The 13529-nt window shown below is 37.6% G+C and overlaps 1 protein-coding gene across 4 annotated transcripts in view; it reads right to left on the minus strand.

Moving 5' to 3' along the window:
- Positions 1–1017: 1017 nt before the first annotated feature.
- Positions 1018–13529, minus strand: part of PDS5B (PDS5 cohesin associated factor B) — a 113769-nt gene continuing 101257 nt past the window's right edge. For 2 of the 4 annotated variants that reach the window (XM_075050609.1, XM_075050612.1), the window contains 6 exons: positions 13294–13439; positions 11162–11267; positions 6089–6531; positions 5896–5997; positions 2737–2878; positions 1018–1913 (listed from right to left, as the gene is read on the minus strand). In XM_075050609.1, coding sequence (XP_074906710.1) covers positions 1878–1913; positions 2737–2878; positions 5896–5997; positions 6089–6531; positions 11162–11267; positions 13294–13439 — 975 coding nt within the window. In that variant the 3' untranslated portion in view covers positions 1018–1877. The remainder of the gene's footprint in view (positions 1914–2736; positions 2879–5895; positions 5998–6088; positions 6532–11161; positions 11268–13293; positions 13440–13529) is intronic. The other 2 variants (XM_075050610.1, XM_075050611.1) reach the window with 2 other exon arrangements.

Here is a 13529-nt window from a genome sequence, read left to right on the forward strand (position 1 = left end):
AAGCTGAATACTGGAGGGGGGGGGGGAGTCAAGCTGAGGCAGAATAATCCAGTTGTTTATAATACTTTTCTCCATTGGTAAGAAATAAAAGGCATAATGAAAAAAAAATCTAAAGGTTTCTTTACTAAAGGTCTTATAATTTGCAAATTGTAAATCCATGCTTTAGTATTATCCTTTCCTCTAATCTTTACAGGCCACTTTGCAACTATAACTTATTGATGGATTATATGAAAATGCTCCATTATTCAACAAGATAAAATTTTTTTAAGTTAGAAATCAATTTTTTTCACATGTTGTCAACTGTAGGGAAACAGAGGGAGAACAGCACCTGAAATTACAATATGTGCTTGGCTAAGCATAGTGTAGTAACCTATACATTTTGGTTCAAAGACACAGTTTGTAAACTGTAAAACTGCATACAGGATACTGCTTTAAGTATTTTGTTTCTTTTTTTCCTTTTTTTTTTTTCTTTTGCAGATTATACCTAAAAAACACTCCCACCCCCCCACCCCCCCAAACCCAACCTCTCTATGGTAGCACAAAATAAAAATGGAGCTTCATTCAAATCTTGAATACCTTGACTGCAATAATCAACAGCTGGTTATTCAACAGAAACTTAGCTCTTCATACCAAAAAAATTTGGCTCAAAAACAAAAAAACCAAAAAGGTACAATAAACTCTCAATAAAAGGTTCTCTCATGAGGCAACCTACCATATACTACTGCTAGATACGAGTTTCCAAAAAAAACATTACATCCCATTTTCAGCACATTTTTCATAAACATGCAACTTCACTATAAAATACAAAACACTTGGCTCTCAAGAACAGCTTTATAAAGACACACTGCATCAATAAAATTTTTCTTTGTGATTAACTTTACATTGTAATAAGAACTGTATTTTCACTAATGTTTATATATCAGATTTCATATTATAATGTAGTAATAATTTGCTCTTTGTGAACATCATGTTCAGAAGGAAATATCTATACACATTAACATACTAGACTATTAAAAACTCAGTTACAGAATTTTATTGATACAGTAGATTAATAAAAACTGATAGGGGAAGATAAAATGGGTAGGGTATTCAGTACATTATTTAATAACACACTTTTAAAATTAAAATATTTTAAATCCTTTTTGAATTTTCAATGCCACTAGAAGTCCAGAAAAGTCTGGCATCAATACTGAGGTGTAAAACAAGTCAAACAACTTCTTTCACAATTTGCATCTCTTGTATTATTCTATCCAACATTGTTCAACTGCAAAAGAAAGTAATTTAGCACCTCTGATGATAGGTAGGTGCCTAAAGGTAAACACTAGGTTAGATTCATGAAGGAAACAAAGACCTTTTTTTTTCTTCTTCTTCTCAACAAATAGTGGCAAAAAAAGTGGCACTATTTGTTTAACTGATTATTTTTTTCACAGTTAAATGTCAACAAGAGTACAAATACGAACACTGACAGATATTGCTTGAGATCAATTTTCAACAAATTCTGTTCTTTTTTAAATCCATAGATCCAATAAACAGTGGGGTACTGTCAGTTTAAAGCCGCAGATAAAAGCTATACAAGCACTTTAGAAGTCAGAAACATTAAAAAAGGAACTATTTACAGTTTTCTTCTTTAGTTCGTATGTCTACAAAGCCAGCGCACATTACACTTCACAAAAATCCACAGTTAATGATATCAACATGTGTGTGGCTAAAGCTTGTGACCTAGGGACTGCAAATGCAGGGGGCAGTAAAAGTAAAATAGGTTTTGTCTCTTTTTCAGCAACCCCATTTGTGCACTAACAGCTTCATTCAGTCTCAAGCTTTATATTAAAAGCATTCTTCAAAGCTTTCACCTGGAAGGCTGATAACTACATGCTCACTCATCGCCTTTCCCTTTTGGAAGTTCTGCGACGGACCTGTTTGGAGAAGAAGTATTTTAAATGTTTTTACAGGAAAATTCTGAAAAATTCAAGAATAAATATATTTTATAATGGAAAAAATGCTTAGTCTCACAATAATGTTTGAGTAAGTGTATACAGTGTCATTCATTACTCATTTTATCACAGGTACAAGTCTCAGTCAATGACCAGGACATAACTTTCTTTGATGTTACTGAGCCTGTGTGCTTCAAGTATTCAAAACCAATCCAGTTTCCTTTTTCAGAGTTTTCATACACTCAGATGCTCCAATCATCGGATGTGTCCAAAAGCGTGAAGGCATTCACAGTTATATTTCTAGTATTACTACTAACATTACTAACGTATTTGGATGAAATAAATAAAAAAATAAACTTTTTTTAATGTATTTGCATATGCCGGTAAGAGGAAGAAATTGGTTTAGGATTCTGCTCCAAGATTCCATACTTATTTTCCAGTACTATTTGTTTTGTGTTCCTGTTTTGTATAAAGAAACATTATTCACTATTATAATCTAGCTGAGAAGAATGGACATGAGTCATCTGGAAAATAATTCCCATGAGGTACTACACAACTCAGGCAGACAGATAACAAAAGCTATACAGAACAGAAAATTTACAATGCTTGACAAAAACTGACATTTTCTAAGAAATGCAGCTTCTCTGGGAAGCTACAGTGCAGCACCACTACACAACAGTGGCAGTTGACAACCACCTCATTCATTTTAAAGGAGGAAGGTTAAGTTCTAAGAACAGGAGAAGTCATTCTCTGAACATCAATACACAGAGGACACCACAAAGAAAATCTCAGGCATTTCTCTTACATTGATTGTGGAAACTTCCTCCTCTTCCATTACTTCTTCCTGGGGAATGTCATCACTGACAGGTGAACTACTCTGAAATACGTCCATCTCTTCACTAGATTCATTCTCTTTACTGGCTGCTTGTTTGGAACGTCCCGCACGGCTACAATCAGAAGAAAAATAAAGATCAGTTTCACAGTATATGGGACTGCACATGTATAAACCGTATGAGAGCAAACATTCTACTTCACGAGGACAGCAGCCTTAAAATTTCATGTTATATAATACTTCTGTCTTATATACCTATCTAGTTCATCTATACACGGAATAGAAGTAGAACTAGGAGGCTGGACAACAGCACTTGAAAACTAAATTCTTACAGAAATAGATGGCTGGGACTACAAAGTTGGACAATTTTTGCTACTATAGACAAGGCAGATTTTTCTCTTCAGTGCCAGAATACAGGCCAAAGAAGGCTGACACAACAGTAACCAATGAACAGGAAAAGCCAAACAGCCAGAAACAGAATACTTGGGTTTTTTGTTGGTTTTTTTTTCTCCTTCTATTCAATTCCATGAATAGATGTACTCTACTTCTATAGGAGTTTATACACAACAAAATATGAATAACTGCACCTATGTTTTTACAGACCTAGAAGAACCCATGTTGCTTTTTATGAAATTAACACTATAATGAACCTAAATGCAAATCTTCCAAGCTAGTTCATGCTAAGAGTTAAGGATAATCAGGATAACAATACCTTAATCAGGATAATCAAGAACAATCAGTCAACAATACCTTAAATTATCTGTGTTAGTCATGGGAGCTGAACCACAAGCAAAAAGCACCCATTTGCTTAAAATGAGAACTAGTACCCCCATGCCTTAAAAAGAAAAAGCCACCTAGATATGTATCCAAAACTACACAGCTGCACCCACTTTACCATTTTGGTTTGGGCCGTTAGCACAGTTCAGGGTCAAATCACTGTATTTTCCCACTTACTGCAAATGCAGTCTTGGTGCACCCAAACTAGGTGACTTTTTGGATAAAATTAAGCCAGAAACTCTGTTCCAAGCAGACAACAAACACACTTCAGTGCCCAGTGGGGGCATACAGATCTAAAACAACTGTCCTCTGCAGCAAAAAACCACACAGGTGGTGGGAATTTTCAGACCTGATAACCACTCTAGAATCTGTACAAAATAACATCTCTGAATTACATGTAGTAATTATAGTGTAGTGGAGTTTCAGCACCAACCAACCAACATGACATCCTTTGAGAAACGATACAAATTAGGCCAACTCAAGCCTTCCAAGACTGACAGAAGCAACAGAATTGAAAAGGAAACAGAAGAATTATTCACAAGCTAGGTTCACCTTTTTACACACTACAAAAATAAGCCAGTTCACGCGTGCTAATTGGTAACCCAATTAGCTATCAGAAATAAGTTATACACTATCACCTCATAAGTAAAAGCCCAAATTCTTATGCCAAATCCATCCCCAAGGAGACCAGAAAGCTTTAAGCATTTGGATTAAATATATTCTATCTTGTGGTACACAGTGCTGCTCAGTCTGTCAGCTCCCTTCAGTTAGAACTGCTGTAGTTATGTGTGTAGAAAAGGGAGAAAGGTCTGACTACAATGCACTTTGAAGACTGAGGAATTACTGCGGTCTCACCTTTTTCTTGCAGATTTGGAAAAAGGACAGTCAAAATTTGGATGGTCTGATCACAAAGAATAAAAAATACATACAGTATTTTATTGGATCAAATCTATAATAGACCCAACAACTCTGAACCCTGAAACATCTTACTTGGGCTCCTCATGCCAGGAACAATGTACACGCACATGAGCAAGAGCTATGCCTGTTACTGATCACATGTACTCATACAGTTTATTTTCCATTTAAAATGGGGTAAAGAAACAGACTGAGTTCACTGAGAAGTGAATCAAAAGGTACTTAAGTATTTACTAAAGGGCATCTTTGACAAATGGCACAAAACACATCACTCAACAATATGTCGGTATGTCTTCTCTTCTGCATGGCAGTAGCAGTTTCCAACTCTTGTTCCACTGCACATGTAGCAGTGACTTCTGCAGTAACCACGACAGTGCTGGGACCTGTGTTTCTGGCTACAGAGTAAAGGAGCGGGAGACGTCTGACCTGAGGTAGGGAAAGTGAACACTGCAAAGGTCGGGATATTGTGTGTGCAAAACGCCAGAACATGTGATCCGGTGTGAAACTAGAATTTGAATTGAGGGTACAAGCTTGTTCAGGCAAAGATCTCCGGTACAGAAGATCTCCAGGGCCAGGCAAATTGGTACATTAAACTGCCAGAGGAAGATCAACGTGATGCTAACTAAGCCCAGAAACTAGAAAAACAGAGTAATACCAAATGCCAGACTGAAGATGTGTGTAAGTAGCACCCTAAGGAATTTATCACCAGGTTCTGGAAAAGTATCTTACAAATTTGTTCCATGAGGTGCAGTTTGATACCAGTGGGAAAATTAGTCCTGTCCACTTGTACACCTCTGCTTTACATACATTGCATATACATGTACAGAAAAGGTAGAGATACCTGTAGTTTCCTACAGTAGGCACAAGAAAATGAAGCTAGCCACAGAGTTTACCTTTATTTTGGAGCTTAATACGCCTCAGAATTTTCAAGAGCTGCTATCCTTCACAGATTGTAGCACATTTTATTCATTTGGAAATGATTCAAGTGGATAATACGAAAGCCACAAATTAGAACGTAAGTGAACATTAATTTAAGGAGAATCAGAATAAGTTTAATTCTCCACAATACTGTATCACCACAGTAACAATTTGATTCTTCCTCCCCATCCAAAACAAATGGGAGCACTTTTCGCTCCCTGAAATCCTAATAAAGCCCTATCTTCAAGGCCCTCATGTGCTTTATTGACTTTTCTCCTAGAAGAGCAAAGCTACGTATATGCTACCTGAGCACATTAAACTTACTCGTAGCCTCTTGCTCTGGTTTGAGATGCTCTAGGAGAAGCAGCTAGGAAAAACATTTTAGAAATAACAATGGCAATTTATTTTCTTAACTGTCAATTAAAGTATTCTGAAGTATTTTCAGCAAATAATTGTTTGGGGGCACAGAGGCATATTTTTAATTTTCACTAAACACAAATTCAGAAAATATTCACCACTTACACTTTTTTTTGCTGTGATGGTGGTGTTTTTGATGGCCTTCCTCGTCTTTTCTGTGGCGTAGACTGTGCTGATTCAACTGTACTAGTTTCAGATGGTTCTGCTCTGTTTTGAGGAAGACCCAAATTGCAAAGTATCAAATTATAACTAATGTCCAAGGATAAAAAAGATGCAGCTTACAAGACGACGGACTTACCTCTGCTGTGTTCTTTTCGGTGTTCTATTTTGCCTGCCTTTTGGTTTTTGTTCAATGTTTTCAGTTTGCCTTTCTTCCTCCTCCTCCTCCTCTTCTGCTGCAGCTGCTGGTGGTTGTTTTTTTTTGCTCCTTTTTGATGACTTTGCTACTGGTTCTTCCTTTGGTGTTCCCCCATTATTTGCTTTGGGAGGGCGTCCTCTTCTCCCTTTCTTTGGTGGGCTGTTCTGTTCATCCTCACTTTCTATTACATCTTCTTTTAGCCGTTTTTCCTCTTGCCATTGTGTTTCATCAGATTCTGAAACAACTGCAGGTCTCTTCCTTCCCCGTTGACTACCTCTAAGTTTCTGCTCTTGACCCAGTTTATTCAGGTCATCTATGCTTAGTTTCTCTTCTGAATCTGTGATAGCTGCTTTCTTCCTTCCTCTAGGCTTCTCCATCTCTGACTGAAAAGGTAAGATTACATCTTTAAATTAAAAAATTAAACTGCCATATTAAACCATCACCTACGCAAAAGCTACAGTAACTTCCCCCCAAAAGACAGAGTCTTCAAGTAACACAAGTTGTCTACCAAGTTTGTCTACCACATCCATTTCAAATACATTTACAAAAGTATAAACACATACATACACATAAAATGCCAGAGAAGAGAGAAAGATTATTTCCAAGGTGAGCTGTTAAAACACTGAAGTGTGTAAGGTCTTCCTCATTTGTGTCCTCAGCTGTGTCAAATACAACTGGCTAGAACATCTGTAACTGCATTTTTATCAATAGAAAAATATAAAGATATAAAGGATGGGAATTGTCAACTTGTGGCTTCAGTTCTGTTGTGAGCTTCAGGGTGCTTATGCCTGGCTTTCACACTGGCAGTGGCCAGGCACTAATACAGAAGACAGTGGGCAACCTGAATTCATAATTGTAGAAGGAAGCACAGGAATTAGTGGTAGCTGCCAAAGCACTGCTGTCAGAGCTGTACTAAGACTCAACATTTGCTCTGTGCAGCAAAAAAACCCACCCAACACTTAAAAGAATCATAAAATAGTTTGAGTCAGAAGAGACCTCTAAAGATCACCTCCTTCCAAACACCCTGCTGTGGGCAGGGACATCTTCCACTAGATCAGGTTGCTCAAAGCCCCATCCAACCTGGCCTTGCACACCTCCAATGATGGCACATCCACAACTTCTCTGGGCAACCTGTGCCAGTATCCTACCATCCTCACTGTAAAAAATTTCTTCATTATGCCCAATCTAAACTTAACCTCTTTCAGTTTAAAACCATTGCCCCTTGTCCTGTCACTTGCAGGCCCTGATAAAGTCTTTCTCTGTCTTTCTTCTAAGCCCCCTTCATATATTGAAAGGCCACATTAAGGTCTCCCCAGAGCTTTCTCTCCTCCAGGCTGAGCAACCCCAGCTCTCTCAGCCTTTCTTCATAGGAGAGGCGTTCCAACCCTCTGACCATTTTCATGGTCCTCTTCTGGACCTGCTCGGACAGCTCCATGTCTGTCTTGTAATGGGGACCCCAGAGCTGGAAGCAGTACTCCAGGTAGGGTCTCACTAGAGCGGACTAGAGGGGGCAGAATCACCTCCCTTGACCTGCTGGTAATGCTTCTTTTGATGCAGCCCAGGATACGATGGGCTTTCTGGGCTACGAGTGCACATTGCTGGTTCAGGTCCAATTTTTCATCCACCAGTGTCCTGTTCCCAGCAGGGCTGCTCTCAACCCCTTCATCCCCCAGCCCGTATTGATGCTGAGGAGTGTCCTGAGCCAGGTGCAGGACCTTGCACTTGGCCTTTGTTGAACCTCATGAGGTTCACATGGCCCTGCTCCTCAAGCCTGCCAAGGCCCCTCTGGATGGCATCTCTTCCCTTTAGCATATCAAGAAAGGTAGAACCGTTTCTGAATCGTACGCTTTTAGAACAGAAACTATGCTTTCACCTCTCCATGCTCTAGTTCTATAAAATGCACAGTAAAGAGCCACAAAGATTACAAAGATTTCAATAAACAGCTATTAGGGCCAGAAGGATCGCTTCAACCAGCCCCTACCCCTGGTGGGGTGATGGGTCTTTACCCACCTACCATTTCATGGGAATCACGACTATTTCATTTTGGACCATTTCATGGTCCAAAAGTCCAAATACTTACAGTATATCACAGTTTCATACCAATGTTTATTCAAACTAACTTTACTGTATTTCAACACATACGAACATTCATTTATTAGAATTTGCCACATTGCAATTTAATCTACATAACGACAGTTATGCCACTTAAAACCAGATTGAATGGGGTTTTTTTCCTTCACATCTCCCTTGTGACATAAGATAGAAGTCAGCTTACAAATACATGTCTCCACTTTATCCATAAACCCTGGTCGAGAAAAGCAGAAAGAAAAGCTGGAAAGGGCATGAGGAAAAAAAAGTAGAAGACATTGAAGGACAAAAAATTACACTAGAAGAAAATAAGGAAAATGTTTGAACAATGATGACATCGCCTGCCAGTTCATAACTTCAGTGACAAAACTATTGATCTAGATCAGTGACATCCTCATTATTCCCTGTTCTATTTGCTTTTGCAGTGACTCTGCGCATCTGTCATTGCAGCTGCTTTTACGAGCTAAGTAGTTGTAGCCAAGTTTCAAAGTAGAGTTTCACACTCAGGTTAATAAGTGTCCCACAACCTTAGAACCAACATGTTACTCTGTGATGTAATCTGGTCAAATATACTGAATAGTGACATCTTCAAAACATGGACTTTCTGCTCCCCAACTAAAATTCTGCTTCTCAGTTAATGCTTGCTATAATCTGCTCCCCACCTCCAAAAAACCCAAAAATGAGATCTGAATCAATGACCTTAAGCGGCCTGCTTACATATTCAAAGTGAAATACAAATGCCCTCAAAAGTACTAAAAATACTGAACTGTATTTGCTTTATCCCTTAGCTTTGTCAGTTACCAATTCGACCTAATGCTGCTAAACATGAATTGCATGTTAGCAGCTGTTTGGACTCTCAGACTTTTCCAGGTTTACAGCTGGTAACGTATCAATACAAGAAGCACCAGAAGTGGTGGGGGTTTTTGTTTGTTTGTGGGTTTTGTTGTTGTTGTTTTGTGGGTTTTGTTTTGTATTGTTTGTTTGTTTTTTTAAACAAGAGATTTCTTATTTTTCTCTTTTTCTTATAAGCCGGTTTGCTTTTCCCACACAGTATCATGGTATAAGATGGTTATTTACACTTCAAGACAAGCAAAAATTCAGGAGAATTTTACTAGTCAGTAGCTTATGTCCCAAACAACCTAGAAAAATGCAACAGACTGACTTAATGGGAGAATAAAGACGTGTCAGAGACAGTCAAAAGAAATACAGCAGCAGTGACATCAGATATAGGACATCCTTAATGCATTCTAGAAAATCCAATTGTAACAAATCTGATCTTGTTTGTATTATTACTTTTTCATGTATATCCCAAATACTGCAAAATTTACAGACTGCTAACTGTTATTAAGGCACAAAGAGCAGAAATTTACTAGTGGTATGTGAAATTCTTATTATTTAAACTGCTCTTAGAATTACAATACAGTTATAATTTTTCTTTGGTGGTTTATTTTTCTGTATTCTGATACAGGTGTAAATACTGCTTGAGATAATATTTAGTCTGTTTAATTTCATTAACACATTAAAGCACTACATCTGAGTGAGAGTCCAAATAGTTTTTTATATCCTCATTAGGAACCTTAAGCATTACTGATGTACAGAAATACATAAATCCATCAGTGAGAATTAGTAAGGAGAAGGCTACCACTTTCAAAGGCCTACAACTCTCAAAGGCCTTGGTTAGCAGTCGTTCACTAAAACTTCTGAGATAGAGATGCATGTAATTTCTCCTGAATGATCCTGACACTGCAAAAGGGCATAGCAATGACACCATTCTGCTACCCCTTGGTGTTCACTGTTCTCACAGAACGGTTTGTTTGTCTAACAGCATAGGCAATATGCTTGTTAATCTTTAAGACTATTTTACATCCTGCTGAACTGTATTTGTCTAAGTATCAGTTAGCTAGCTCACTCTGCCCTAAAAGCCTGTTGAAGACCACATTACACACAATCAGACAGCTTTAAAATCATGCTGCAAATTCTACTTGTGATAGCTGGCTTTCAGAACCAACCATTTTCCTGCCTCCACTGCAGTACAAGTTGCACGCCAGAAAACAGAATCCCTATGGCTATTCAGATAACTCTTCCTTGCACTTCTAAATCCAATGTCAAATCATGATGTTCTCTTGGTATTCTAGATAACCAGAGAACAAACAGTTGCTATTCCTTACAGCTGTTGAAAGGAAAACACATTTGGCTGGAAAAGGAGAACATGCCTTAGCACCAGTGATGGGACAGTACAAAAAAAGGCAAGAATTATAATCTATCACTGTAATGAGGTATTTTCACTTTGCTAGCTATAAGCAAGACACCACATACGATACAGACTTTTACAACCTCAGAAGGCAATCTGAAATTTCAGGCAGGTTAAACCGCTCCTCCAAAATTCCAGTATAGTTATCAAACTAATCCAATTAATTCTTCCAAAGCTGTATTTCAAGTAAACATCAAGAACACATACAAAAAAACCTCTACCGTATATTGGGGGACAGAAGTGCAAGGAAGCTATCAACTTGAACAATGTCCCAAACACTTCATCAACAAATCCTAAGAACGAGACAGATCACGGATTAATTCTCATCAACCTAGCTCTAGCAGTACCTACCCCTGTCAATATTACCAATATCCTACAAATCATAACTGGTAATCCTGAAAGGTTACAGGAGCTGTCAAAAGGATGCAAAGGTAATATAATGTACACATGAAAAACAGACAAACTGAACCTTTTTTTCATTGCATTTTCATATCCAACTCTAAAAACATTTCCACTAGTTTACAACATTAACTCAGTTTCATGTTTCAGCATATTTTCTTGAATGATATCAAGAAATGTGGTACCACCATTAATGTGGTACAACCACATTAATTTTTATTTTAAAGTCCTGGTGACTTAAAATGAAACATTTGCAATGCAACCAAACAGCTCACCCTTACAAGATCAGAGTCGTCCCTTTTGTCAGTTTTCTTCCCTGGTAAGGGCGAAGCCAGTGTGAATTCTTCATTTTCACTGTGGTCCATTTCAGTACTGTCAAGCCTAGAATGAATAAACATTTATTCTCCTCATTATTATACTACAATGTACAATCATAAAAAAAAAATATTAAGAACAACATCTTCAGAAGAAGTCTCTTCCTAAACCATGAACAATCTGGCAGAAAGAACCTTTCACTCTGGCTACTATAGCCACCACATATTACAAGCCAGAACATCCAAGTCTCAGGACAAAGGTGTCAATCATTAAGCCAAGCTGAATTTTCTTTTTTCACTGGGAAAGATAAGCAGCTTTTTGAAACAGAAGAGCCTTACTGAGTTTCAAGGGATCCGTGCATTTGTATACATTTGCATACACTTTCATATACCAATCAAAGATCCCCACAGAAAGACCAGCCAAAGCACACACACTTTCCTATGGTGAGGTTTAGGCAATAAAACAGCAGATTTAGATTTCAGAGACCAGTTCATCCCTCAAGCTTTCTGTTGTTATTTAGGGCAGCAACTTAATTTTTATTTCAGTTTCTACATATGTAAATGTGGACAATAATACCGTCTGCATAAGTAAAACACTGAGACCCACAGACAGAAGCTAATATACAAAAGCCAATACACAAGTAATTTTGTTTCATCTGCCCTGGGGTACAGAGAAGCAATATTTTTAAACATCAGTGCAGGTTTTTTTTAATGAAAAGAAATATGCTGTGTGCTGAAATGAAAAGCAGGCACTGCATAGACTGAGGACATTCTCACTCCTACAAGTATAAAATCTGTAGTAGCAGTGACATAATCGGAAGCTCAGTTTTTACACATAGTCTTAACAGATGTGAGCTTGCCTCTGTATATTCAGTCAGGCTGAATGGGAAATACCATGCATACTGAATCATAACCATCACTTCTAAAGGACTTTCTTCTTTGGTATCTCCACTCAAAACACTAATCAGTTTAACTCGGGCAAACTGGGGAGATCGTGAAGATGACAGAATATGTTAGGCTGTGAGTGCAGCATTTTTTTAAATGAATTGGATGTAGAACAGTATGGGTCTGAGATTCGTTTCACTGGATATAGAGAAGAATCTGGATTCCAACCTGTCTTTGGCCAATAATGTATTACAGCACATGAACCTGCATGACTTGTAAGAAATAAGCCTTCCTGTGGACCTTCAATGGAATTGAGAAGTATTTCTTGTAAAACACTGCACTACATTTAAAATTAATATTATATATTAAATAGTCACAGAAATACCAAATGAGAAGTCTTATTTCCAAACATAACATCTCCTCAGAGTCTTGAAGTAATATGAGAAAATATGAATAGTGGGTGCTATGCAATCTCTAAATGTCTGTGAAAAAAATTAATGATAATGTGACTTTCAGTTAAAAAATGAACATAAGAAGATATAGTAACAGGTGAATAACCTAAAAAATTGAAACAAAATAAGCTATAATTTTTAAAGACACATAACTAGAAGACGACTTACGGAGCATTACAGTACATTCCTCTCTCCATCATAGAAGGAATCTAAAATCCAAAAAAGTTTATCTGCAAAGTCCAAAGTGCAGGACAGATTTGTAGAGGAGGAAGTCATGTGAGATCACCACAATGGCCTACCAGCCCTCACTGTCTATGATGTGCTGTTAACATTACTGCAGGCCACAAGGTTCCTAGGAACTACAGATGTATGTATGTACACACACCCCTATATATACACGTGTGTACATACGTATATACATGGAGGGGTTTTTTTTATATATATATATAGTTATATGTGTGTGTGTGTATGTGTATATATAAAAACCCCACCCACCCTTTATAAGGCTCTCCTTCCCTCCTATAGCCAACTCTGGATGTGATTTGATTCTGGTTTGGTTTTTGTTTTTTTGAAGTAAATTTATTTCTGGGGTCAGAAAGCCAAATTCATGGTTTCAGTTACACCAATGTGGTACTAGAACTTTACTTCAAAATAAGATAATAAAATTCTGTTTCTCACTTAGAAAACATTATAGAAATATTCAAAGTTGCCATTACAAAGACTTGAAATATCAAAGCTCCTTTGTTGTCTACCAACCTCCCTTTGATCCTTCCTGGAGAGCTTGGATTTGAACTGCTGCTGGCATTGCTTACAGTTTCCATTCGTGAAGATTTGGATTGAGACTGCTTGCCTGCTGACGAAAGAGGCTTATTAACTGCTCCAAGAACATTGGCTGCTTTGGGCTGAAACCAAAAATATATTTCCTTTATTTTAAGCTACACATTTAGATATTGTTAACATGTACATGTACTATGCTTAAAAAATTCACAGAT

The sequence above is a fragment of the Buteo buteo genome, chromosome 18, assembly GCF_964188355.1.
Source record: "Buteo buteo chromosome 18, bButBut1.hap1.1, whole genome shotgun sequence".
NCBI lineage: Eukaryota > Metazoa > Chordata > Aves > Accipitriformes > Accipitridae > Buteo > Buteo buteo.